The sequence below is a fragment of the Diceros bicornis genome, chromosome 35 (assembly GCF_020826845.1).
Source record: "Diceros bicornis minor isolate mBicDic1 chromosome 35, mDicBic1.mat.cur, whole genome shotgun sequence".
Classification (NCBI taxonomy): domain Eukaryota; kingdom Metazoa; phylum Chordata; class Mammalia; order Perissodactyla; family Rhinocerotidae; genus Diceros; species Diceros bicornis.
The window spans coordinates 8,226,998-8,254,751 of record NC_080774.1 but is presented as its reverse complement, the minus strand read 5'-3'; the positions used below and the strand labels follow the sequence as shown (position 1 = coordinate 8,254,751).

At 49.9% G+C, this 27,754-nt stretch overlaps 1 protein-coding gene across 2 annotated transcripts in view; it reads left to right on the top strand.

Annotated features, from left to right (window-relative positions):
• Positions 1-27,629, top strand: part of TMEM120B (transmembrane protein 120B) — a 39,513-nt gene extending 11,884 nt beyond the window's left edge. Inside the window, exons 2-12 of one of the 2 annotated variants that reach the window (XM_058531372.1) lie at positions 4,482-4,600; positions 6,670-6,786; positions 10,363-10,422; positions 11,083-11,178; positions 15,064-15,153; positions 23,016-23,081; positions 23,619-23,680; positions 25,112-25,204; positions 26,092-26,156; positions 26,516-26,584; positions 27,088-27,629. In XM_058531372.1, coding sequence (XP_058387355.1) covers positions 4,482-4,600; positions 6,670-6,786; positions 10,363-10,422; positions 11,083-11,178; positions 15,064-15,153; positions 23,016-23,081; positions 23,619-23,680; positions 25,112-25,204; positions 26,092-26,156; positions 26,516-26,584; positions 27,088-27,201 — 951 coding nt within the window. In that variant the 3' untranslated portion in view covers positions 27,202-27,629. The remainder of the gene's footprint in view (positions 1-4,481; positions 4,601-6,669; positions 6,787-10,362; positions 10,423-11,082; positions 11,179-15,063; positions 15,154-23,015; positions 23,082-23,618; positions 23,681-25,111; positions 25,205-26,091; positions 26,157-26,515; positions 26,585-27,087) is intronic. The other variant, XM_058531373.1, reaches the window with a different exon arrangement.
• Positions 27,630-27,754: the final 125 nt, after the last annotated feature.

Here is a 27,754-nt window from a genome sequence, read left to right as displayed (position 1 = left end):
GCTGCATAAAACAACAATAATCTCATTTTGCTCATGGATTCTGTGAGTCAGCAGTTTAGGCACGGCATAGTCTGGATGGCTTGACTGTGCCCTATGCTGTTAGAGGCCTTAGCTGGGAAGACTTGAATGGCTGGGAGTAACTCACATGGCTGGGGGCTAGAATCATCTGGAGGTTTCTTTACCCCTTTGGTGCCTGAGCTGGAATGACAAGGTTTGTCTTAGTTGGGACTGTTGATCGGAGTGCCTACATGTGACTTCTCTTTGTGGTTAGGGTTTCCACACAGCACAGTGGCCTCAGGGTAGTTGAACTTTTTGTTCCAAGAGCGAATGTTCCCGCAAGTAAGGGAGAAGGTACATGGCCTTCCACACTTTTTCTCAGAAATTGTAGTCACTTCTGCCGTATTTTATTCGTCAAAACTACCTATATTTAAGGGGAGGGAACAGAGACCCCTGCCTCTCTATGTGAGGAGTGCTACAGGATGGATGATCATGTTTTAAAACCATCACAGGTGAGAAGCTCTGTCACATGAGGTCACTCAATATCCAAGTTGGTTTGGCTGGGGAAGGGACAGTGGGCTTTTCCATTTGCATCATGTCACCTCTGGTTTCAAGACAACTGGACCCGTTGTTGCCATATCCCAGCCAAGGAAAGAGAGTGGAGGGCAAGCAGTTCCTTATAAAACTGTGGTTCAGAACTTACACACGTCACTTCTGCTTGCGTCCCATTGACTAACTCTTAGTCATGCCACTACACTTAGCTGCAAGGGAGGGTGGGAAATGTCATCTATAGCTGGGCAGCCATGTGCCCAGCTACAACTCAGTGGGTCCTCTTACTAAAAGGAAGAGGAGAATAAGTATTAGGAACAATTAGTTTTTGCAACAGTGTGTATTTTTCATATATATTTGTGTGTGTATACATAGAAATAGGTCTTTGTAGAATAGACATATACAATCATGCGTTGCTTAACAGTGGAGATACATTCAGAGAAATGCGTCGTTAGGTGATTTCATCACTGTGCGAACATCATAGAGTGTGCTTACACAAACCTAGATGGTATAGCCTACTACCACCTAAGCTATATGTACTAATCTTTTGGGACCACTGTTGTGTATGTGGTTCGTCATTGACTGAAGTGTTGATATGTGGTGCATGACTATACATAGATACATGAAATACAGTCTGGAAGAATACATAGAAAAAGGTCTAGAAGAAACTGGTAATGGTGGTTACTTCTGGGGAAGGGGGAATATAGGGTAAGGGTATATTCAAAGCTGACTCTAGCCATAGCTGTATTGTTTTATTTTTATTTATTTATTTATTTTTGTGAGGAAGATCAGCCCTGAGCTAACATCCGTGCTAATCCTCCTCTTTTTGCTGAGGAAGACCGGCTCTGAGCTAACATCTATTGCCAATCCTCCTCCTTTATTTCCCCACAGCCTCAGTAGATAGTTGTATGTCATAGTTGCACATTCTTCTAGTTGCTGTATGTGGCATGTGGCCTCAGCATGGCTGGAGAAGCGGTGCATCAGTGCGCGCCCAGGATCCGAACCCGGGCCGCCGGTAGCAGAGCGCCCGTGCTTAACCGCTAAGCCACGGGGCCGGCCCTGTTTTAATTTTTAACGAGGATAATGTCTTCACATTTTAGTTGTGAAATTAAATATTAATGCAAACTGAAGAGGGCCTGGTGAGCATCTGGCTGCCAATGCTGCATTCTTGGTCCTGTCTTTCTGTCGTAGGACCCAACACCAAAGAGCGCCAGGAGGCAGCCTGGCCCTTTATCCTCCAGGAGCCTCAGCTGTCATTGCCGAGACTCTTGGTCCCAAGGCCCTACCTTCTCGAAGGCTGTGTAGTCTAGTCAGGGTCTCTCTGCCCCTATCTCTCCATCCAGTTCTGGAGGGTTTCCTTTATCACCAGCAGATATTAGTTGAACATAGAGGGCTGTTTTGGCACTGAAGAATTCGAAAGATTAAAACACAGCCTCTCTTTCCACAGATTATTTATTAATTAAAAACAGAAAGCCCGTCACTGTACAACGGAGAAAGTGGGTAGACACCGCCTTTTCTAAACAATCAAAGTTAACATCATGGACACCGTGTCCGTCCTGATGGGAGATGCCGAGAAAGACACAGTGTCACTTCAGTGGCATTTCTGCCCCAAATGCATAACCAGAATCCAGTCCCAAAGAAATATCAGATAAACCCAGGTGGAGGGACATTCTCCAAAACAACTGGACTGAACTCTTTAAAAATGTTGATGTCATGAAAGACAAAGAAAAGTTGAGCAGCTGTTCTAGACTAAAGGAGACTAAAGAGGAGCAGTATTACAGGGCAGGAGACTGAATTGCGTCCAGGATCTGGGGGGAAACTGCCGTAAAGGGACAGTCAGCAAAATTTGCATCTGGATGGCATTTGAGGTCATAATCCTGTATTGTATCGAGGTTACATGTTCTGTATTTGATAGTGTACTGTGGATATATAAGAGAATGTCATTGTTCTTAGGAAACACACACTGAAGTATTTAGGAGTAAAGAAGCATGTTGTCTGCAACTAACTCCCAAATGGTTTAGAACAGGAGTAGGCAAACTTTTTTGGCAAAAAGGCCAAGTAGTGAGGATTCTAGGCTGTGCGGGCCGTATGGTCTCTGTCATAACTGCTCACTCTGCTGTCTAGTGCCAGAGCAGCCTCAGACAGTATGTAAATGAAAGGGCGTGGCTGTGCTCCAGTGAAGTTTATTTATGGATACTGAAATTTCATTTTCATATACTTTTCACATGTCATGAAATATTCTTTTGATTTTTTTCAACCATGCAAAAACTGTTTCTAGCTTATTGCCCATACAAAATCAGGCGGCCAGATCTAGCCTGCGGTCTGTAGTTTACTGATGCCTGATGTAGAAAAAGAACACACACACAGACACACACACACACAGACACACACACACAAACGGGAGATAAAGCAAATATGGCATAATGCTAACAATTGGTGAATCTGGGCGAAGGGTATAGGGGAGTTTTTTGTACTCTTCTTACAAGGCTTCTGCAAGTTTGAAGTTATTTAAAAACAAAAAATTAAATAAAAAAGAGACACAATTTCCTCTCTAGGGGCCCAGGAAGGAGAGAGTGACGATACTGCATGGATCCGGGGGACTGAGCCCTCTCATCTGGGGGCCAAGGGAGACTTGCTCACAGTATTCCTCACTGTTGCTTCTAATTATCTATTCACTGCATTGCCTTCACTTCTTCCTTATTTTCTGCCTTAGCCTTCATATCTAGGGACCCCGCTTGGCAGGCATGAGGCTTCAGGCTCTGGCCTCACTGTTTCTGACCATCCTCTTTTTCTCTCCTTCTGCTAAATACATTTCTCCACCAGCCAAGGAAACAGCCACTTTCAATATGTTCATTAGATTATTGTTTTTAATTTCATAGTTTCCATCCCCCATATTCTTTCTCCAAATTGTTGGTATTTGTCTTAGATGATCAGAATGCTAGAAGGAAGGAGTTGTTTTCCTGCCTATGGCGTTATTTGGGGGGTGGTAAGCTATGGCTGCAATGTCGAGAAGTTACTGTGTTCCATTGTCCCAGCATTGGGGTGAAGTCTCTTGTATTTCTCCTGGCCTTGTGGCCCAGAATGGTTAATTCCAGGAATGAGATACTGAGTTCATTGGAGTGACTGTGTCTGGGGTGGGGAGGGTTGGCTTTAAGGGAAGAGGTATGTCCTTTTCTTAATTGACTTAACAAGAATTCTCTTCATTGCCATGATCAGAAACCCAACTCAAACTGGCCTAAGTGAGAAGGAATTTATTAATTCATATAGCCAAGAGTATTGGATAGCATTACATTCAGACTTGGTCAGGTCCAAGGGCTGAAATGATGCTGTGAGAATTCTGTCTCTTACCATGTCTCAATTCTGTTTTCCTGTTTGGCTTCATTCTTAGGCAGGCTCTCCTCACTCAGCAGCCCCAGGGTGTACCTTCTACTAGATTAGCAAACCCAGGAGAAAAAAGGCATCCCGAAACCAATACTTCCAGCGGACTTCCCAGAACTGACTCTTATTGGCCCAATTTGAGCCGTGTGTCCATGTCCAAACCAATCAATAAATAGGGAATTGGAGGATTCTGATTAGTTAGGCCTGGATCACATGACCACTCTTGGTGTGGGGACTGTTAGCTCTACTCAAACCATCTGGACTAAGAATTGACAAGAGGTGGCCCCTCAAAGGCATATTTGGTTGCTGTTACCATCAAGAAGGATGGAACCTGGGCAGGAAAAAAACAGCAGTTTCTTATTACACAAATGCTGTGCTGTGCTGCCTTTCCCAATTCCAGTCTCAATTTTCTAAGCCACGTCTTTGATAGTTGTAGTTATATTGTCTTAGCTGTCCACTTGTGACCTCTGTAGTCACGTCCCCTGACACAAGCAAACTATGAAAAATGACCTGTTCACATTCTCCCATACACCCTGCCTGGACTCTCCATCCCTCAGGAAGCTCACAGGATCTACAGGCAGAAGCTGGAGGAGCTGACCGCGCTCCAGACTTCCTGTAGCACCTCCATCAACAAGCAGAAGACGCGACTGAAGGACTTGAAGCACACACTTCAGAGGTAGGCGGGGCTGCAACTCAAAGGCTCCCCTGACTTTAAGGGTCAGAAACCCAACTCAAAACTGGCTTGAGCAGAGAATGGGAATTTTAATGGAAAAAAACCAGAAGTGGCTTCAGGTATCACTGGGTCCAGGGGTCAAAGAGTGTTTTTAGGAATCTGGTTTTGTCCTCTAAATTCTGCCTTCCTCTAGATTGGCTTCACTCTCAGGCTGACCATCCACTCATGGTCAATGACATGGCCACCAGCAGTGCAAGGCTTATATCCTTTAGCCTTACTTCCTACTGGCTTGGCCACCCCAGCAGAATGAGAACTTGTCAGGAGTTCTGGGTGTGATCCTCATTGGCTGGAATTGGTCACGTGTCCATCTTTGAACCAATCACTGAGACTCTAGGCAAGACTAGGTCATATGCTTAGTTTCTGGACCTGGGGGATGGGACAGTCCTAGTTGAACCATATGGAGGTGGGGAAGAGGATGAGAGGTAGTTCCCCAGAGGAAAGTATTATAAGAAGTCGTGCTAGGGCCGGCCCCATGGCTTAGCGGTTAAGTGCGCGCACTCTGCTACTGGCAGCCCGGGTTCGGATCCCGGGCACGCACCGACGCACCGCTTCTCCGGCCATGCTGAGGCCGAGTCCCACATACAGCAACTAGAAGGCTGTGCAACTATGACGTACAACTATCTACTGGGGCTTTGGGGGAAAAAAAAAAGGGGGGGGAGGATGGGCAATAGATGTTAGCTCAGAGCCAGTCTTCCTCAGCAAAAAGAGAAGGATTGGCATGGATGTTAGCTCAGGACTGATCTTCCTCACCAAAAAAACAAAAAAGTCGTGCTGGACAGGTAAACAGTAAATATCCTTGTCATGGGTGTGGGAGCTCACCCCACCAGGGTCTCTGGTGTAGGGGTAAGAAGTCTGGCATCCTTGGTGGGGACGTACTTGAGCTCATGACTTAGTTCAGTTCCTGAGGCCCGGATCACATGTTCACTTCCCGATCCTCATGTCTTCATGATTTGGGAAGTGCCTTCATCCCCTGTAGGTGAAGGGGTTCAGTGGATGCTGTGACCCTCTGGGGAGGCAGGGAGACTAAGGCTCTGAGTGGCTTGTCCCAGACCACTTAGCTGGGCCTCCATTCCAGAGTGTGTGACTCCTGGTCAGTTCTTCCCTTCTCTTGTGGTCAGTTTTTGGGAAGGTTACTGATTATACCCCTAACCTCGGCTGACCATTTTGTAAATGGAAGCCCATTAGTTGTGGGGTAGAGTGTGGGTGGTTCCATGTAATGACATTGCCACCCTTCTTGGAAAAACACATCTTACTAATGGCAAGACTCAAGAGTCTTTTATCTGTCTTGGGTTTTTCAACCTTGGAACTACTGATAATTCTTTGTTGCAGGGGTCTGCCCTGTTCATTGTGGGATGTTTAGCAGCATCCTTGGCCTCTACCCACTAGATGCCAGTAGAACCCTCCACCCCTGTCATGACAACCAAAATTTTCCCAGACATTGCCAAGTGTTCCCACTTGAGAACCACTGGGTTAGAAGGTTGACCCATGAGGACACCTACTCTTCTGAGAGTGTGTCTGCTGACTTGTTTTTCTAGTTTTGAGAGTTAAGTATCACCAAGGAATAACAATCAGACCTCGATCAGTTTGACTGCTTATACTTTCAAAGCACCCTCCTGTCTGCCCCCTTAGTAATCTTCAGGTTATTCCTTTAGAATAGTGAGACGAGTAGTATTGCCAGTAGATATCCATTGAGCTCATGCTGTGTGTCAAGTATCATTCTAAATGTGTTACAGTTACTCACTTACTCCTCACAACAGTGTTGTCAGTGAAGTAGGCCTGATGTTAGCCCTGTTTTTCAGGTGTGGAACATAAGGCAGAGAGGTTAAAGGACATTCCCAAGGTCACAAGGCTAGCAGGGAGCCAGCATCAAAGCCAGAGAGTACAGATGGAGAATCGAGGTTGTGAGAAGAATTGAGACGGGAAGATGGGAGGGCAGTGCCAAGAGCTTCCAGATTCTTCCTCCAGTCTGAGTAACACCCCTGCTTCTCCTACGCCCACACCTCTGACCACAGGTATAAGCGCCATGCCAGTCGGGAGGAGGCAGAGCTCGTTCAGCAGATGGGCGCCAACATCAAGGAGCGGCAGAACATCTTCTTTGACATGGAGGCCTACCTGCCCAAGAAGAACGGGTAGGAGCTGGGAACTTACCCCTCCCTGCTGACCTTACTAACTCCCACCTCCCTGTTGGGGCTTGAGGTTGAGGGGAAAGTGGGGGAAGCAAGGACAGGAAAGAGAAGGAAGCTTCCTCACCGGTCCCTGTGAACCCAGGAGGGGACCTCAGTCCCTGCTGTGTGGTAGTGACATTCCTGGGAGGGCTTTTTCAAGGAACCAGCTGAAAGATCTGGTTCCCAGCACCTGCCACATGCTTGGTGCCAGCTGGGGTCCAGTGGAAAGGGGTTCTCTCCCAAGGGAACAAACTATTTATTGAGGGCCCGTTGTATGCCCAGCATTGTGCTGGGAGCTCTCTTGACATCAGTCATTTTATCCTCAACAACCAGGGTTGGATCCAGGTATCCCCATTCTGCAAGGTTCAGAGACATTAGGAAGTATCTTGCAAAGGTGGCTCAGTCCAGGTTTGGCCAAGCCAAGATGTGAACACTAGACATTCTGACTCCAGAGCCTGTGTTCTTTCCATCTTCCCCCTTCAGAGAAGTCCCATCTCCTCTCTCAGGAGACGTCACTGCCACTCTCTTCCAGAGAGAGATCCAGTGTGGTCTCATGACCTGACGGGGGCTGCTAAGCACATCCCATCACTTCACTCTGACCCTCTTTCCTGGTTCAGCCTAGCACCGAGCCAGAGCCTCCTCCCATGTAACACTAGCCCTGTTCCTTTTTTGTGAGGAAGATCAGCCCTGAGCTAACATCCGATGCCAGTCCTCCTCTTTTTGCTGAGGAAGATTGGCCCTGGCCTAACATCGCTGCCCATCTTCCTCTACTTTATATGGGATGCCGCCACAGCATGGCTCAACAAACGAAGCGTAGGTCTGCGCCTGCGATCCAAACCTGTGAAACCTGGGCCACCGAAGCAGAATGTGCGCACTTAACTGCTACCCCAGCCCTGTTACATTTTAAGCCATTCCTCTTGGCTTCTCCTTTTTTGCTGTGTTTGGTTAAAACTCCATGAGTTGGGTGGTGATGATTTTCTACAGAATAAACAGCATGGCCCTCTTTACAATGTGGCTCGAGTCTACTTTCCCAGCCCCTCCCTCCCCAGTCCTCTGTGCATCTTGCAGATGACAGAAAACCCAACTCCAAGTTGCTTAAGAAAAAATAGGGGAGGCCGGCCCCGTGGTGTAGCGGTTAAGTGCACGCGCTCCGCTGCTGGCAGCCCAGGTTCGGATCCCGGGCGCACACCGACGCATCGTTTGTCAGGCCATGCTGTGGCGGCATCCCACATGAAGTGGAGAAAGATGGGCACAGATGTTAGCTCAAGGCCAGTCTTCCTCAGCAAAAAGAGGAGGATTGGCATAGATGTTAGCTCAGGGCTGATCTTCCTCACAAAAAAAAAAAAAAGAAAGAAAAAATAGGGGACTCATTGGCTCATGTAATGGAAAAGTACAGGTGTAGCTTTAGGTAGGCTGGATCCTGTTGCTCAAATAATAGTTAGGATTCGTTTCTCATTTAGTTTTCTTTTTACTCTTTTCCAATGTATGAGTTTTATTCTTGGGTGGGCTTTCTCTACAAGCTGGCCCCAGCAGCTCTGGGTTTCCATCCTACCTGCTTAGCAATTCCAGTAGAGAAAGCCTCTTTATTCCTTAGTGGTTCTCGGAAAAGTCCCAGGACTGATTCTCATTGGCCTAGATTGTGTCACATGACCATTATTAATGTGGTCAGGAGAATGCACTGCTTTGATTGGCTGAATGTGGGTCATGTGCCTTCCGCTAGAGCTTAGGGGGAAAAGAGATCTTGTGAAGGGAAGTTGTACTGCCCTTTCAGGAAGTAGGAACTGTATACTAGGCAAGAAAAATGTCCTTTTCACACCTCTGCTCCAGTTACACCTGACTGAAAATGCCCCTAGAATCTACTCACAGCCACAAAGAAGGCTCTTCGGTTCCCTTTTCTCCTCTCAAACTTCTACTCATCCTTCAAAGCCCAGTTCAAATGTTACCACCTCAGTGAAGCCTTTCCAAACCCTCTCCCTCTGTGGAATTAACCCTGAGATCTCATAACCCTTTATCTGTACCTTTATTAGTGTGTTAGAGTACAGGCTGTTGTAAAAGAAGCCCAATGATACAATGGCTCAAACGAATGAGAAGTTTCTCTCTCTCTCACATGTAACAGTCCAGATGTGAGTGGGCCAAGAGTGGTGGGCTCATAAGATCCTCTAGGGACTCAGGGTCCTTCCAGCTTACTGCTTCACCACCCATTAGGGAGTTGTCCTCATTTGCATGGCCAAGGCTGGTTCACACCATCACGTTCTCCGGAAGGGGGCAAGAGTCAGGCAGTGGAGGGCAAGTAGGTCCCTTTTTACAAAAAGTGTTTACCATTTCCTGGTGAAGCCAACATATACATACCCTGTGACCCATAAATTCCACTCCTGGCCATCTACCCAATGGAAATGAGTGCTTCTGTCCTCCAAAAAGACATGTATAAGAATGTTCACAGCAAGGAAGCCAGACACAGAAGGGCACATATTACATGAGTGTATTTATGTGAAATGTCCGGAATAGGCAAATCCATAGAGACAGAAAGTAGACTAGTGGTTGCCAGAGGGGAGGGAGAAATGGGGAGTGACTGCTGATGGGTACAGGCTTTCCTTTTGTAGTGATAAAAATGTTCTAGAATTAGGTAATGGTGATGGTTGCACAACACTGTGAATATACTAGAAACCATTAAATTGTATACTTTAAAAGGGTGATGTTAATGGTATGTGAATTATATCTTGGTTAAAAAAAAGAATGTTCACAGCAGCTTTATTCATAATACCCAAAAACTGAAAGCAAGCCCAGTATCCATCAATAGTAGAATGAATAAATAAGTTGTGGTATATTCACTCAAAGCAATAATATATGCAACGAAAGGCAGGAACTACTGAGGCACAGATGACGTGGGTGAATCTCACAGACATAATATTGAGGGGAAGAAGCCAGGCATAAAATACAACACACTGTGCACATTCTCTGAAGTTTGAAAGTAGGCAGAACTAATCCATAGTGATAGAAAACACAACAGTGGTGACCCTTGGTAGGGGGTACTGACTGAGAGGGGGCACGATGCAGCCTCCTGGGGCTGGAAGTGTTTTATTCTTTGATCTGGGTGTTGGCTACATGGATGTGTAAATATGTAAAAATATACCTTGTCGTGTACTTACGATCTGTTTACTTAATGAAGGTTATGCCTTATGCCTCAATTTTAAAAAGAGCTCTTTTTAAATTGACCTGGAGATTGAACATTTGCCTTCGCCTCGTTGGCCGGAACTTAGTCACATGCTCACATTAGCTGCAAGGGAGGCTGGGAAGTATGGTCTCTAAGCCAGCTAAAATGGGGGGAAATGGGTTAGTCATGACTGTCATGTGTCATAGTTGTCACGTTCTCTAGTTACTCATTATTCTCACTGGATGTGAGAATTTTACCACTGAGTTTAGCACCCTATTTTCTAACATCCTGTGTTCAGTGTGTGCTTATTAAGTTTGAATATTTTTGGTTGGGGCCCATTCCTGCAGCTGTTAAGGAACACGGTGGCCCTCACAGGTCTTTCCTTCCAGGCTCTACTTAAATCTGGTCCTTGGCAATGTGAATGTGACGCTTCTCAGCAACCAGGCCAAGTAAGTGTCCCAGACCCCGACCTGGCTTTACGGAATCCAGTCATTTGGCTCTTTCAACTCAGGAGAGACAAGACCGAGCTGGCATTGTTGCATACAGAAAAAATCATTCACTGTTGGGGCTCTGGCTCTTCGTCTTTCTGACAGTCTCCCCTGCAGTGGGTAGACCCCCTGGGGGAGGTTTCCTTCCTTCATTTACAGAGTCAGTACGCTGGGTAGACAGGACTGCCAATTTCTCATGAGAAGTGGCCCCTGCTCCATTCCACACCTTATCACACACATTTCTCCTTGGAAGCAGGCAGTCCTGTCCACTCGAAATCTGTCAGTTTCAGGGGCAATGGAGCTGTGGCGTTTCTGCTGCAGTAGCTGGTTGGGGAAGGAGACACTGTCTCTACCCCCTGCCCATTGCCATCACAGGCCCGGAGCCCTAAACCAGGAGTCCAGGGTTGTGGGAAGCTTTACACATTGGCCCTCTTTCCCTAATTGATCATCACCATTAATTCAAGGCCAGGTCTCTCCTTCAGTGGGATTGGCAGGTCCTTGTGAGGTGTGGGTGGTGGTAGGTCAAGGATCTGATGGGGCTGAGGGTCCTGCCCCCAAATGGGATATAGTTATATTACTATAACTATAGTAATAGTTATGGGGGGATGTCTGTCACTGCAGATTTGCCTACAAGGATGAATATGAGAAGTTCAAGCTCTACCTGACCATCATCCTGCTCCTGGGGGCTGTGGCGTGTCGATTTGTCCTTCACTACAGGTAATGGGGGGTGCGGCCATGTGTGTGGTCATGCAGCGGGGAGGAGGCCATGAGAGCGGGATTCTGCGTCTCTCCTGTGTCTGCAGTGTTTGGTGTGACAAGCTGTAGGTAGAGAAGGGCCATTTCTCATGAGAAATAGCAGTCCTGTCCACCCTACGTCCGTCCAGCAAATATCTACGAAACAGCTGCTGGAGAAGCCTTGTAACATAGTAGTTAAGAAAGAGCCCAGTGGCATACCCATACAGTGGAATATGATTCAGCCATAGAAAGGAGTGAAGCACTGACACCTGCTACAACATGGATGAACCTTGAAAACATTATGCGAAGTGAAAGAAATTAGTCACAAAAGGCCACGTATTCCATTTATACGAAATGTCCAGAATTGGCAAATCCATAGAGACATAAAATAGATTAGTGGTTGCCAGGGGCTGGGGGGAGGGGGAAATGAGGAGTAACTGCTAATGGGTGTGGGGTTTCCATTGGAACGATGAGAATGTTCCAGAATTAGATAGTGGTGATGGATGCATAACTCTGAATATACTAAAAACTACTGAACTGTATACCTTAACAGGGTGAATTTTATGATATGTGAATTATATCTCAATTACAAAGAGAAAGGGAAAGAGGGAAAGAAGAAAAGAAGGAAGGAAAGAAAGATCACAGGCTGCTGGGGTTGAAGGCTGTTAGCGTGGGCAGGTTCCCTCTGGGAACCCCAGTCTCCCCATCTGTAAAACGAGGTGACTTCAGTGCCTGCCTCACAGGGTTGTTGTGACGACTCGGTGCATTGATGCTGGATGTGGAGGGCTCTGCCCAGCGCCTGGCACCCGGTGGTTGTGCTGCTGTTTGAGTGGGACGAGGCCGTGCCACTTGGAGAGGCTGAGGCCGCTGGGCTGAAGCTGCACTGCCCCAGAGGGTTTCGTTTCTCCTTCAGGTCCTGGGTTTTCTGGCCCGAGGGGAAGCGGCCAAGTATGACTCGGACATTTGGGCCACATATCAGGGGGTTTATTTCCTGGCAGATGCTTGGCTGGGAGTCCACTTGCTGGTCTGGCCACTTGAATGTCCAAACAAAGGCTCTTTTAGGCCCTGGGCCCATGCCTGCCTGCTGCCTCGGGCCTGGCCCGTGTCCCCAGAGGGCAGAGGCTGCACACGTCAGTAATGCCTGCTTACATGCTCTTCTGGAAGCCGGTAAGAAGTTATTGATGTGCAACCAGAGTCCCTTGTGCTGGGAGCTCTGGGGCCCTCAAAGGGCACACCTGTGGTGTGTTGTCAAGTTCTAAGGCTCACTGAGGGAAAATTCCCATTTCTTCCCATCCCTTTCTGTGTTCATTTCCTGGGACTGTCTTAACAAAGTACCACAAACTGGGTGGCTTAAAACAACAGAAATATATTTTCTCACAATTCTAGTGGGCACCTGGAGTTCAGTGCTCCTGGAGAACTGGGGGACAGTGTAGAACATGCCTCAGGTATGCCACCTGAGGGGTGAGGGAGCCGAGGTATTTATCCTCCAAGTGCTGTCAGTCAGGAGCTGAGGACTGCTCCCAGAGGGTTTTAATTCCCTCACCTTCCTGATCTGCCTCTCACACCAGCAAGAGTGAGCTCTGGGGGCCTGAGAAAGCCCCCAGGTGTGCCAGGAGTTGCAGGTTCTGGCTGTTGGAAGTCATGCAGACGGACCTGATTGTAAATACACTTTCTATACGAACCAGTCCTATAGGATTGTTCAAGGATCCAGAAAGATTGTCCATGTAAAATGCCTGCAGCGTTGCAAGTTCCCAATGATTAGTGCTGGCCTAGTGTGGCAGGCTGAATAATGGTCCCCAAAGATGGGCACTTTCTAATCCCCAGAACCTGAAAATATGTGACCTTACATGGCAAAAGGTCTTTGCAGATAGATTAAGTTAAGGATCTTGAGATGGGAGATTATCCTGGATTATCTGGTAGGTCCAGTGTTATCACAAGGGTCCTTGTAAGAGGGAGGTAGGAGGGTCAGAGTCAGAGAAGGAAATGTGATGACAGAAGCAGAGGTCAGAGTGATGTGGGGCCACAAGACAAGGAATGCAGGTGACCTCTAGAAGCTGGAAAAGGCAAGGAAATGGATTCTCCCCTAGAGCCTCCAGAAGGAATGTAGCCCTGCTGACCCATTTCAGACTTTGGACCTCCAGAACTGTAAGAGAATAAATGTGTTGCTTTCAGCCTCTAAGTTTGTGGTCATTTGTTACAGCAGCAACAGGAAACTCATACACTTTGGCCAAGCAGGTTGAGGCGAGCACCTCAAGCATGTCCCTGAGGTGCTGGGGCCATAAAACTATTTTTATTCCTCTCTTTACTGATAAGATGTAGGAAGAGACAGTGAAAAATATCCTGGTAACCATGACTGGCTACTGGGCCTGTCTCCTGTCTGGTGATGAGCTCAGAAGTCAGCATCTAAGTGACTCTGCACTGGGGAGGCTGTCCCCTCACCCCCTGTTTCCTGGTCAGGTCAAGTGGGCCTTTGATTTCCTCAGAGTTGGGCATTTGAGACTCATTTCTCAGACTTTGGACCCTCTGTGGTGCTTCCAAATTATGAGGGAACACATACAGCTCTTCCTGTGCTCCAGGCGCTGTTCTGAGCACTTCACGTGTTCAGTTCAGCTGAGGCTCACAGCGGCCTGGGCAGGAGGTGCTGTTCCTCTTCCCATTTACAGATGGGGAAGTGAGGGCATGGGAGAATCCCTAACTTGTCCGTGCTCCCGCAGCCGGAGTTTGAGCTCAGGCCCTGTGTTTCAGGGTCTGTTCCTGATCCTCCCAAGACTGCCTCTGCGGGCGATGGTTCAGCGGGGCTCGGGACTGAGAGTCTGTCATCTGTGACCACACAGCTTAAAAGATACCTCCCAGCCTCTTTTATTATTGTTGAAGTTGCATCCTCCCATTTGCCTCCCAGGGCCGTTAGAGTTGGGGAGAAGGATCTCCCAGTTCAGGGATGGAAATGGAGAAGGGGAGTGTTCTCCCTCCACCATGCAGACGGACATCACCCCGTGCAGTCATTTCTTGTCCCGTGCTGGGTGGATCTGTCTGACACTGGGAGGTGCAGAGGCGCTTCCCGTTGGGGTGGAAGATAGAGCCTTCGTCGAGGCCTCATCAGTCAGAGAGTTGGTGGTGGGGGAGCCCTCTGAGGGGCTGTCTGTCGCATGCTCTCTCTCCCAGGATCCTTCATCCAGGAATGCTCATGTAGGGGGTCAGCCTTCCCATTTTACAGACAGCAAAGCTGAGGCCAGGCAGGTCTCTGACAAGGTCACACACAGCGTGTCTGCCGGCTCTCCACTCTGACCAGGGCACAGCACGACTCCAGCCGCCCAGTTCTGTCCGCCTTGAAGGCCTGCTCTGCCCAGCTCCGGGCTGCAGTCACTGTAGAGGAGGCTGGGAGTTTTAAGTTCATCTTACGGACAATTCAGGCTGTCAAGAATTTTTTTGTACATGCAACAAAGTTTGCAGATGGTTTAAGGGGACAGAAGGAATTTACATCTTGACACCGCAGGCAGTTTAAAATAGAATATTAGGTTTCCTGTTTAAAGTTCTTCTGTCACCATCCCACCAGAAATTTCACATCAGACAGTAAGAATTTAGAAGGGAGACAGGCAGTTGTCGGCTGAGTGATCCGAGAAGGATAGGAATCTTCAGCTAGAGCCTTAAGGGCACGTAGGATTCCTGTAGAAAGGTGAGGAGGGGGACAGGCATGCTAGGTGGAGGCCAAGCTCCCTCTGCCTTCCCAGGGGTCAGTAGGGGTTTCCAGAGGCCCGCCTGCTGTGGGCAGCCCTCGTCCTGGTTTGCTGCTCTGTCGTGGTGAGTGTGGGACAGCCGTCCCTGGTTCTCATGCCCGCTCCCCTCCCCGGGGCTGTTTCTCCCCACCAGGGTGACGGATGAAATCTTTAACTTCCTGCTGGTGTGGTATTACTGCACCTTGACCATTCGGGAGAGTATTCTCATCAGCAACGGCTCAAGGTAATTGGGGGTCCGGCTTTGGGGGGACGTAGGGGAAGCCAAAGGGAAATCTGTCATGGAAGGGAGGCAAGTGAGGACTGTCACCCTCAGCCTGCATTCTCTTTCTCCTTGGGAGGGGGTCCGTGACCACTCAGACCCAGGGAGGAGGAAAAGCGTGTCTGCTTCTGCTGCAGCGTCACTTGCTATGGTCAGTCTCTTGCTTACAAGGAACCCTAACTCAAATGGACTTAACATAACAGGACATTTATTTTCTCCTATCAAGGACCAGGTCCACTGGGACTGACTTCAGGTGAGGCTTAATCCAGGTGCTCAGACATTGTCATCAGGACCCGGTTTCTCTCCATCTCTCACCTCTGCCTTCTACTGTGTAGTCTTTATTCTCAGGCTCCATGTAGGCACACCCAAGCAGCTTGAGGCTCACGTCTTTATTTCTAGCATTCCCAGCAAAATAGGGCACATTTCTCTGTTCCAAGAGTCTCACTGGGTCCCACTGGCACTCACTGGATCCTGTGCCCATCTCTGAACCAATCACCATGGCCAGAGAAGGCACAGCTGTGATTGATAGGGCCTGAGCCCTGTGCCCATCCCTACACTGTGATTAGAAGCTTAGAAGCTCAGTGTCAGGAGGGGAGTGGTTCCCCAGAGGCAAACCGGGATACTGTCACTGGAAAGATGAATGGATTCTGGTGACAAGAGTGAATAGTGCCCCACAGGGAGATGGCGAGGAGGGTGGACAGGTGATGCGGGTCTTGGGCCAAACCTGCCCTGTCACAGAGTTGGTGCTGGGGAGAAGGAGGGCAGGCTGGGAGAGAAGATTCCTGAGTTCTAGCCCCAGTGCTGTCACTCAGCAGCTCTGTGACCCTGGGCAAGTCACGTCCCTTCTTTGGGCTGTTTCAGAGTCCCCTGGGGGAGTGATTGTGTCCCAGTGTTGCTGAGTGAATCTAGACACGATTGGGGCTCCCCTCATTCCCCCATCTCTGAAGGCCTCCAAGTGCAAGGAGCCCCACTATTTTCTCTCAGTTTCTTTTCTGCCCCACCTGTCTCTGAGCTGAGAATCTCAGGACCCAGTTGAGATCCACGACTTGCCTCCTGGAGGACCCACTTTCTGAAGGTCTGATTCCTTTGTGGGGTGGCCATTTGAACCTCTGCATGCAATTCCTGCCCCTATTCTTTCCTGAAACAAAAAGTAACGACTTCCCAACCCCTCCCCGCTTCCTCCCTCCTGAGGGTTGGTAAGGAATGGCCAGGAACTGGGTATTTAAGATTGGGGGCATCTGCCAAACCCCCAAATAATTTGCCACCTTCTCACTTTTCTGCCCAGTGGTCTCTTATGGCAGATCCTTGCCCTGCCGGGCCTTACCCTGAACATAGAGCTGAGAGGTAAGGAGCAGGGGAGCAGCGGTTCTTAGGTACGCAGCCCTGTAGCATGTAGCCCTTTAGAAAAGATCAGTGTTTCTCAAACTGCACTCACTTTTGTCCTATCCATGCCTTTTTCACCATGTCCATGTATCACCTAGATGATAATTTTCTCACATTTTAAACCAACTCTCTCCTTTTTCTTTTTTTTATTTAAATAAATCTTAATTTATTTTATTTATTTATTTTTTTTTGAGGAAGATCAGCCCTGAGCTAACATCCATGCCAATCCTCCTCTTTTTGCTGAGGAAAACCGGCTTTGAGCTAACATCTATTGCCAATCCTCCTCCCCTTCTTCCCCAAAGCCCCAGTAGATAGTTGTATGTCATAGTTGCACATCCTTCTAGTTGCTGTATGTGGGACGCGGCCTCAGCATGGCCGGAGAAGCGGTGCGTCAGTGCACGCCCGGGATCCGAACCCGGGCCGCCAGCAGCGGAGTGCGCGCATCCAACTGCTAAGCCACGGGGCTGGCCCATCTTAATTTATTTTAAAAGGAAACTCTATTTCACCACCATACATGGAAAACCAGCATCAATTGCAGGAAAGAGGAAGTTGTGTAAAAATATCTTTTTGTTTTCATTGTGTAATTTATTGAAGTCAATGATTCTTGCTTCCTGAAGGCTCTGTGCCTGAGGCCTGCTATCTCTCTTCTCTGTATGTGTGTGTAAAAGGGAGATTAGCAGATCTTGAGAGGCGTTAAAGAGGTACTAGCATCTGACTGAGACTCTCTCCTTAACTTAATCAGGAGATGGAAAGAGAACTGAGAAGATGACTTCTCACCACGATTCAGTATCGTCTAGTGTTATGCTTCAGTATCATCTAAAACTTGGTGGTACGCGCCCTATGCTTTGGGAAACACTGAAGTAGAAAATCTTATAAAATAGTTTTCCTTAATTTTAGTGAATAGTATCTTTCTGCTTTTGGGTGTGGTTGGAGGGGAGCCAGGGTAGTATATAGCGGGGAAATGGGGCCAGGGCGATTGGCAAGGCTTCCTTGTCACTAATTCTCTTCCTGTACCCATGGGCTGTCAGTCTTGCAGTTTCACCCTTCTCATGGACTCATATTAAGAGTGTTCAGGGGCATGCTGCGTCTCTAACAGTCACTAACACTTTAGTGAGAGTTACTCTGGTCAGCTCTTTTTCTGCTATGACAAGCTGTGGATGCAGGGGTTACCAGAGAGAAGGGAGCAGGACTGAGTGGAGGTCCCTGCAAGTGTGGAGCACACCAGGAAAATGGGGAGGGGGACAAAGGGGAAAGAAGTGGGGTTCCAAAGCTAAGCCCTGTTTGCCTAACACTTTAGCAAGGGCTGTTCTGGGGCCTCCTTGGAGCTCACACTCTGACAGGACAGCAGGAAGGATTGTCTCTGAGCTTGTAATGCAAAGCTTTGTGTGGGGGGGCCGCTCTACCCCTCCACCCCCGGCATTCATCACACATTTATTTTGAGCATTTCCTAGGTGCCAGACACTGAGCTAGAGACTCCAAGATAGCCCACACCCTGTGCCTTTTGGGAGCACTCATAGAGTCTTTTTTAAAAGACCCATTCGTGGCAAATATGGTTCAGGAATCTCGAGTTGTAATGGCACCGTTCTTCCAGGCCTGTCTCCCCACTTTGGCCTGGGGCAGGGGTTCAGATGTGGTGGTGGTGGGGAGGCTGGAATGGGTGAGGGTCAGCTCGTACAGGTGCCTCATCTTCTGGAATGACTACTGGAGTTGTGGCCAATTTAGGAGGGAGAGGGGCATGGCAGGTGGGCTGAATCTGAGTGACTAAAATTTGTGACTCATCCTCAATATCTGTTGGATATTTAGCCTCCATCCTCCCCCAGCTCCTTCTCAGAGCTGATTTTTCCTGGAGGTGGGCAGGGGAAATGCCTTTGAGGTTTCCCCTCACACTTGGCCCTTACAGGGAATAGCTAAGAAACCATTCCAAGAGAGCACGTGAGGAGGAGGAGGAGGAGGGAGGGGTCCGGATTGGGATGAACACTACCTTTCTCATCTTTGAAGCATCCCAGGGGCCAGGTCAGGAGCCCAGCGTTGGTATCCAGTAAATACTCCATCGTCTTTGTAGAAATGAATGGAACCCAAGCTTGGCAATGAGGGAAGGTCCCTGGGGCGGTACCAGCATTCTAAACACAGCTGGAGCTGAGCTCTAAGGGCTTCCTGGAGGCTTGCTGCCCAGTTGTGGTCTGAGTGAGTCTCTTCCCTCCTGTTCCCTGTTGCACCTGAGACCTGAATTAGAGATGTGGTTCGAGGAAGCAGGCCTAGAGAGGTGGAGGTATGGAGGGACTCCCCCACCTTCGGCTTGTGTCTGATACCTCCCATGTGAGATGTAGCTCATTAGCTCAGTGCAATAAGCAAATCAGCTTCCCTTGCCAATTTTGCAAATAAGGGAAAACTGCCTGATAGGAGTAAACATGAAGGGGGAGCATATAAATAGTTCAGGGAGGTGAAAAGGGCTCAATGTTAACAGCCCTGCTCCCTCTCCCTATTCTGTTGTCCCTTGCACTGGGTCCCAGCAGCCCTGTCCAGCATCCTACCTAATCAGCAATCTCAGAGGAAAAATCCCCTTTCCTCTACAAAGCAAGGGGCAATCTTGAGAGGGACTTCTGATAGGCTAGGCTCGGGTCACATGCTCATGCCTGAGCCAATCACTGTGTCTGGGGATGCAGAGCTCTGATTGGCTGCCTCTGTGTCACGTGGCCAATTATATTCCTCAACTCCACCCCGACTACCTAGACTGAGTGTGGGGTGAGGCGGGTCCCCACAAGAAAACTGAGGCTGGGAACCAGAATGGGAGTGATTGACAGGCAAAACAGCAGATGTCTCCCACAGTTAGTTCTGGGCCAGAAAGAATAATGAATCAGAGATCCTGTTGGCTTTTCTGGCGAGCCAGCCCATGGCTTCCTGGCTCTAACCAGCTTTTATAGTGGCCTTTCCCGGGATACAGAGGTGTAGGAGTGGCAGGCAAGGGAGGGAGCCTCGTGGAAGCCGTTCCCCCAACTGCCCAGATGACCCGAAGCTCAAAGCCAGAAATAGCCTGGGATTGAAGAGTAGCTGGTGCATGTATCTTGTGGACACACTGCAAATGTGGCTAAGGTGTCCTGAAGGGAGGGCCATGGTCTCCCCGGGCACGTCCCCAGATACCAGGACATGCTGTCCCTACATTCTGGCCATGTGTGCACTGCTGTTCCTGGGGCATCCACTGTCTGCTCATTTAGAAAGCTCACAAGCCCCTGCAAGCTTCATCTCTGTGGCAAAACAGCCCCAGAGTGACTGCTAATTGGTGCGGTTTTCTTTTTGGGGTGATAAAAATGTCCTAAAACTGATTGTGGTCATGGTTGCACAAACTCTGTGAATGTACTAAAAACCACTGACTCATATACTTTAAATGGTGAATGGTATGGTATCTGAATTACATTACAATAAAACTGTTATATAAATACACATATGCACAAAACCGGTCCAGAGCCCTGGGGTGTGCAGATGGACAACGGGGCTGGTGGATGCTGCGCTGGGGAAGAAGCAATTTCTAGCTCTCCCGGTGCTGCTGAGCTGTGTTTATTGGTGGCATCTGTTAGAGATGGGCTCTGGGCACGGCAAGCAGTGAAAGTAAAAGCTGCTGCCCAGCCAAGCTTGTTGCCCTGAGCCTGTGTCTGGCTCCGGCTGCTGCCACACAGGGAGAGGGCATTTCTCCGGGGAGCTTTGTGGAGCAGGACATGGGAGCGTGGGGCTTGCATGTGGCTTTGCAGAGAACTAGGAAGTCCCAGAGAGGCTTCTTGGGTTCAAGCTGAAAGTTTGAGGATGGGGCCAACTGCCTTTTCTGTCAGAAAATTAGAGCCAGGACTCTTCGTAGAGTCTGACAGGCAAGACAGGGACTTGGGGAGGAAGAGATTGGGACAAAGAAGGGGATGGAGATCTTGTCTTGTGAACTCATGTGGCACCTGCAACAATCTGTCACCTCTGTGCTGGTGGCATCAGACCAGCTGCTACCCTTACCAGCTGCACCTCTGGGACATCACTTCATTCATTTCAACATTCGTTGAGTGCCTGCTGTTTACCAGGTGCTGTTAGTACTAGGAATCAAGAGCCGCCTAAAGCCTTGTCCCTCACCATGACCCCTGAGGTGCCCACAAGCCGTTGCCTGCACACCAAAGTTGTATCTAGAACTGTTGTAGGGCTGCAAAGAGAAGAAGAGATCAGTAAGGTCCAGTCTCTGCTCTTATGATGTCTGTGTTCTGATTGGAAGGTTTTAAGACTGCTCAAAATCGCTTATTAGGATAATACAAATTAAAACCTCAACGACACACCAATTTTCACCTATTAAGATGGGAAGAAATTTTAAAATTTTGTGTCAGGTGTTGGTGAGGGTTTGGGGAACCAGGTATTCCCCCCTACTGCTGATGGGGGTCTAAGGTGGCTAGCGGTGTTGGAGGGTAATTTGACAAGTAACAATGCACACATCCTCTGACCTGGCCAGCCTGCTTCTTGGTAGCCACCACAGAGGGACAGTGTCATTGCCCTAGGGGACATCCACAAGGATGTCATGGCAGCATCAAGGATGACAGGGACAGTTGGGGAACAGCCAAGTAGACTATGGCAGAGCCACATCCTGAAATGTCACGTGGCTTTTAAGAAGCCAGTGACAGGTCTGTAGGTACTGGCCTGGGAATCAAGACATGAAAGCAAGTTGCAGGACGATTTTAGTTAAAAAGCAAGTGTAATCCTGCGCTCATCCCCCGAACCAGCAGATCCTCGGGTTCCTCCTTTTTGTGAGCGGCAGCACCTTGGACCCCATCTCCCCATTTGGCCCTCGCGCCAGTCCTCTCCCGAGAGAGGCCTGGAGGGCAAAGGTTGATTACTACCCCCACGTGGATCCTGCAGGCCTTCCAATACCTACTGCCCAGTCCTTGGGAGGACGGAGCTCGGCTGCTCCCAGGCTGCATTTGCCAAAGCAAATCACTGCCACGTTGTGTTCAGATAACTGAGCTCCCGGAGAGGGGCCGGGAAAGGGCAGCAGAGGCCAGAGACAGACTCAGGGACTTTGAAGGGGAAAAGTTCGAGAGTCCATCTTCATCCTAGGCTGCCCCTGACACAGAGGAGGATGTGACCACCATGCTTCCTCTCCTGCTGTGGAGTGAGAGCTGGGAGCTGGGGGAGCTCTGGGTTCTGACAACAGGATCCCCACAGCTTCTGGGCTGGATGGATCAAGTCCAGGGCTGGGTGAGGACGTGCTGTAGACCACAAGTGCAGATGTGCTGAGGGCGTAGGGCTCCCAGGGAGAAGCTGCGTCTGAGACGGTGTGAGATGCTGCCTGTGCGGCCTGTCATTTCACTGTATCTGTGTGGGGTAACATAGGTAGCTACAGCTGTGTGGAAATGTGTGCGTGTGTTCTGTGTTTATTCAACGCATTTATGAGCACCTCCTCTGACACTGCCGGGTGTCACAGATACATCAATGAACAGCACAGACAAGATCCCTGCTCTTCTAGAGTCTACATTTGAGTTGGGAAGGGGGTTCAGAAAACAAACAAGAAAAAAATAATGAATAATTTCAGATAGCGGTAAGCACCATGAAAAAAATGAAACAGGGTAATGTGATCCAGAGTGGGGCTGGCTGCTTTAGATAAGGTGGTCGGGGAAGGCATCTTGGAGGACAGTTTGTCCAAAACTTGAATTCGGACCAGGAGCCAGGCAGGCCAAGGTATTGGAGCAGAGAGAACCGCAAATGGAAAGGCCCTGTGAATCTGCCTGGGCTGCCATGACAAGATACCACAGACTGGGGGCTTAAACAACAGAAATTCATTTTCTCACAGTTCTGGAGACTAGAAGGCCAAGATCAAGGTGCCAGCAGGGTTGGTTTCTCCTGAGGCCTCTCCTTGGCTTGCAGACGGCCACTGTGTCTTCACGTGGCCTTTTCTCTGTGAGCCTGTGCACTCCCCGTGTCTCTTCCTCTAAGGAGGACACCAGTCCTAGTAGATTAGGGCCCATCCTTATGACCTGATTTAACCTTAATCACCTCTTTAAAGGCCCCATCTCCAAAGACAGTCACATTCTGGGGTACTGGGAGTTAGGGCTTCAACATAGGAGTTTTAGGGGGACACAAGTCAGCCCGTAACAGGCCCTGAGGTAGCCGTGGGCTTGGGGGGTTCAAGGAGGAGAGGACAGGGAGGCAGGGCTGGGAGTCGTGGGGAGCCTAGGCATGTGTTCTGAGGGTAGCAGGAAGCCACTGAAGGCCCAAGTGCTTCTGTGGGTCTCGTGGCTAATCTGTGAGTGGTTTCCATATAATTCTGCATCTCGATAGGACAGAGAGGGCCAGAGTCACGGCTTGGGTCTATTTCATGACCGTTTCCAAGCCACAGAGCAGCCCTTGCCCACGTAGGCTGGGGAACGGGAGACGCCTGCGTTTCTCTCCCCTCTTGAGCTCCTTTTCCATCTCCTGTTCTCTCTGAGAATTAAAGGCTGGTGGGTGTCTCACCACTACGTGTCCACGTTCCTGTCTGGAGTGATGCTGACCTGGTGAGTGTCTCCTGCTGTGTCCTGAGGGTCTCTGCTCGCCCTCCCCCGGGAGCCGGAGGGTGAGGGCTGGTGAATGGGGACTGGTGGTGGGCGAGGGGGCCCAGATCAGGGGGCCTTTCGGGCCAAGGAGGAAAGTGTGAGCTTACAACTGGGCTGTGGGGAACCCCCCAAACTATCTGGGGAGTTTTCCAGGGAACGTCCTGTCTGCCTGCTGGCTGGGGCAGCGGTGACAGGGAGCAAGGCAGGACAGATGAGGCTGGAGCATCAGAGGAGGCTAAGATGGAGGGAGCGGGGAATGGGTGGGAACTTGGGCTTCAGAGTGACTCCATGGGCTCCCCTGGTTCAGGAATGTACTTAAAGCAATGATGGAAATGACTGATCCAGCCCAGGGACACTGGTGATAAAGAAGGGCAGAAATCAGGGACCTCGGCTTCATTCTAAAACCTTTTCTTCTCTCTTGGTTGGAACAGAGATGGGCTGGGATTAATGTCTGATTTCAAGCGTGCCTCACCTTTGCCTCTCCCCGCTTCTCTGCAGGCCAAACGGACTAATTTATCAGAAGTTTCGCAGTCAGTTCTTAGCGTTTTCCATTTTTCAAAGTGAGTGTCACTTGCCGGGATTCAGGGGAGTAGCCCCTCGTGAGGGGTGTGTCTTGCATGGAAGGGAGACGAGACCGGGGGAGATCCCTGGCCAGCCTGGGGCAGGGGAGTCCAGAAATCCAGAAAAGAGCTATTCCGCCAGATCATCTCCATCTGACCCCCCAGCCCCCAACCCTGGGAGAGGGAAGGCCTGACCTGCCCCCACCCCCTGGAGCTCCTGTTACCTCCTTTTCCCTCCCCAGAACCCAAACAATTGCAGCCTTCCGGAACTGAGTGGTGTTAGGGGCACTAGCTTTGTTTTCCTCAAAATGGAAATACACGTTCTTTTTCTCATTTAAGAATAGCTCTGGATTTATATACAATGAACTGGTCCCAGGGGTCACCTCTGGGAAGGGGGAGCCTGGGTGCCTGAGGACAGGGAGGGAGAGCTTTACTTGTTACCAAATACATTTGTTCCCTTTGACTTTTATACCGTGTGCACATTGCTTGTTCAAAAAATACAATTTAACTTTTAAATAAAACCCTGCTTCCAAACAAATACAAATATATAAAGCTGAGAATGAAAATTATGTCTAATCCCACCGTTAGGGGTGATCACTCTTTTTTTGTGTGTGAGGAAGATCAGCCCTGAGCTAACATCTGATGCCAATCCTCCTCTTTTCTTTTTCTGAGGAAGACTGGCCCTGAGCTAACACCTGTGCCCATCTTCCTCTACTTTGTATGGGATGCCGCCACAGCATGGCCTGACAAGCAGTGCGTTGGTGCACGCCCGGGATCCGAACCGGCGAACCCAGGGCCGCCGCGCAGGAGCGCGCCCACTTAACTGCTTGTGCCACCGGGCTGGCCCTGGGGTGATCACTCTTAATAGATCTATGTCCTTTCAAACATTTTTATTCATAAATACATGTATACTGCATTATGTATAGTCTACAAATATGGGATCTCTCTGCACATATAGCTTTTTTTATAGCCTAGGTTTTTTTTCTTTTAACAACTTATCATGGGTATTTTTCCACATCACTACACAGAATCTACTTCCTCATTTTTAGTGACTAAAGTACCCCATTTTATGGAGCTGTCTCTTGTGTGTCTTGGCATTGCACACAGCTCCCAGCATGGTGCTGCCATTCCAGCAAGCATCTATTGAGTGCCTACTGCATGCCTGGGAAAGCTCCAGAAGTTTCTAGTCTAGTTGGGGCTTAGTTAGGTCCTCGGATAACCTGAGCTCTCTTTGTATTCTGGATAAAGGATAAAAAGGGTTCAGACCGAAGTGTGTGTGTGTGTCTGTGTCTGTCTGTGTCTGTGTTGAGGGTGGGAGAGAGTTGTATCCAGGGCGCCCCCTGCCCTTTGGGAAGTGAAGACCCACAGCCTGCGGTGGAGGTGTTGCCCAGTCCTCCAGGCCCTGAGCTGGGCGCTGTGCTCCCCCTGCAGGCTGTGTCCAGTTCCTGCAATATTATTATCAGAGGGGCTGCCTCTACCGGCTACGGGCCCTGGGGGAGAGGAATCACCTGGACCTCACGGTGGGTAAGTAGCCCCGGGGGCGGGGGTTGGGGAGCCCCGGCCCCTCCCAGCTCCCCTAGACCTCGCCCCATACTCCCCACTGGGAGCACCTGCCAGTAAGAGTGTAAGACCTACCACACACAAAGCCCAGGGCTGCTGGCCTGTGCCTGAGTTGCTTTTCATAATTCATCGTGGATTCTGTTTCAGCTGACAAACGTGAGGCCAGCTGTGTGCCAGGCCCTCGATGCTGATTCTATCTTATCCTTTTTAAATGTCCATTTTTGCCTGTGTTTTATAATATACATAACGTTAGGTTAGTGATGTTGCACATAATTTATGTATAATATGTCTACATATAAATGTGTATAAACACATACATATTTACATTTTGGGAATGTACGCTGAACTTTTTTAACTCATAGGGGTGGATGCCCAATCAGAAAAGCTCGGAGACCCCCGTCTAAACTTTCTGAGGAAACTCTTTTTAATAAAACTCTGCTTTTTCTTGAGATGGTCATTTCCATCGAATTACTCTGCAAAGTAGGCCCTATTTTATCAAGGGTCGATTGAAATGATGAATGCAAAAATGCATTATGAAATGCAAAAGCCTGTGTAAATTATATTAAAAAACATAGTGCCTGGAAATCAGCGTTCTGTAAAAGTTCATGGTGACTTGAGGTGTGAGAGCAGTTGGGCCTCGTGACAGGTGTTCTGCATGCTCTCTGGGTTATTTTCATAGTGAGCACTCGTCCCATCAGAGGTGAGGGCTGTCCCCCTGCCCCAGCTGTGTTTGTGCCTGACTAATCTCAGGATGACTGGCATGGCTGGGCAGTGGGCACTTGGTGAGACTGTAGGGGCAGCCAAACCCCCTCACATGAGCCCTTTGCTCCCTCCCTCCCTCCTCTCCACAGAAGGATTCCAGTCCTGGATGTGGCGGGGCCTCACCTTCCTCCTGCCTTTCCTGTTCTGTGGCCACGTGAGTTCCCCTGGAGTTTGTGGGTATCCCCTGCTCTGGGCTGACCCCCGGGAACAGAAGGTCTTCATGCCTGTCCGTCATTCTCCAGCCGTCGCTGAGCTGGGCCCCACAGGGTCTTGGGGCTAGGCCGGCCCCTGGGTCTAGGGATGCCAGAGGCTGAAGCCAGACCTGGCCCTCAGCACCAGCATGCCCAACCCCAGGCCCTCAGACCTGCCCCAGTTTCATTTTGGGGGGTTGTCAGTATCTCAGGGCAGTTGATACCAGAAGTTGGGGGGCCTGGTCTATCTCCCTGGGCTTTCCCACGGGGGTCTCCGGGGGAATTGAGTCGGGTGAGCAGTGCCTTTCTCCCCTCTCTGCAGTTCTGGCAGCTCTACAATGCCGTCACGTTGTTTGAGCTCTCCAGCCACGAGGAATGCAAAGAATGGCAGGTATGGGGGGGGGGTGTGAGCGCACGTGCGTGCACGTGTGTGTGTGTGTGTGTGTGTGTGTGTGTGTGTGTGTGGTGGGGGTCCTGGGGAAGGCTGGGCCGGTTTGGGGAGAATTCTTTCCTCAGCCCCTCCCTCTACCCCCTCTGTGGGGCCCCTGCTGCCAGGGTCTCCCTGGGAGGGAATTCGGGAGGCCAGGGACCCCCTCAGTGGTCTGAGAGTCCCAAGGAGGTTCACCCCACCGAACGCTACTGGGGGCTGAGGGAGGAGCCCCCTAGGACCTTGCCTGACCCTCAGGATCCTCAGGACTCTCACCCCTCACCCGGTTGGCCCAGATCTCTGCCGTCTGCGGGCAAACCCTGCAGTTTGCGAGTAGCTGGTGCCAAGGGGGTTCTGCATTCAGCAGGGGTAGCTGATGGGAGGCTGGCACAGCCTCTTCCTTTGCTCTCTTCTCTGCCCCACCTTCCCGGCCTCTGGCACTACCCTTCTCTGTACCGCCCCCCCAGGTGTTCGTGTTGGCACTCACGTTCCTTGTCCTCTTCCTCGGCAATTTTCTGACCACACTCAAAGTCGTGCACGCCAAACTCCAGAAGAACAGAAACAAGGCAAAGAAGCCGTGAGCCACGGGACTCGTGTGCGCCTTGAGCCCCCGGACTTTGAGACTGCAGGGGGATCCCAGTCGGCACCTCGCTGCTGATTTCCTCCCCCACAGTGCCGGTGGCCACTGGCAGCAGCAACCTCAGGGGCCAGCAGCATCGCTGGGAGCAGGGCCGAGGCCATGGTCCCCGGCCGGACAAGAGGAATGTGACCCCAGCCTGTCTGCGCAGTATTAGCCCCACAGCCTCCCTATTTATGATATTTAATACCAGTCCTCCCCACCTCCCTAGACTGGGTCAGTCTTCCTGGAGTGGGGGGTCTAACCTCAGGGAGCCCCTCTGTCCCCACTCCCATCATTTGAGTTGGGGGTTGGATGTGCCTCGCTGGGTGGGGTTGATGCTGACCTGCTCCTTACTGAAGCCCAGGCGGGGGTGGGGGGTGGGGCGGAAACCTCTCAGCCTCCTGTGGAGCCTCTCCCCCCCCCCCCCCCCCCCCCCCCCGCCAGGCGCACTGCTTCTGCTGTAAGCTCCCCTCCTCCCAGCCCCCACTCCCCGTGGGGGCGGTATTTAAGTTCTC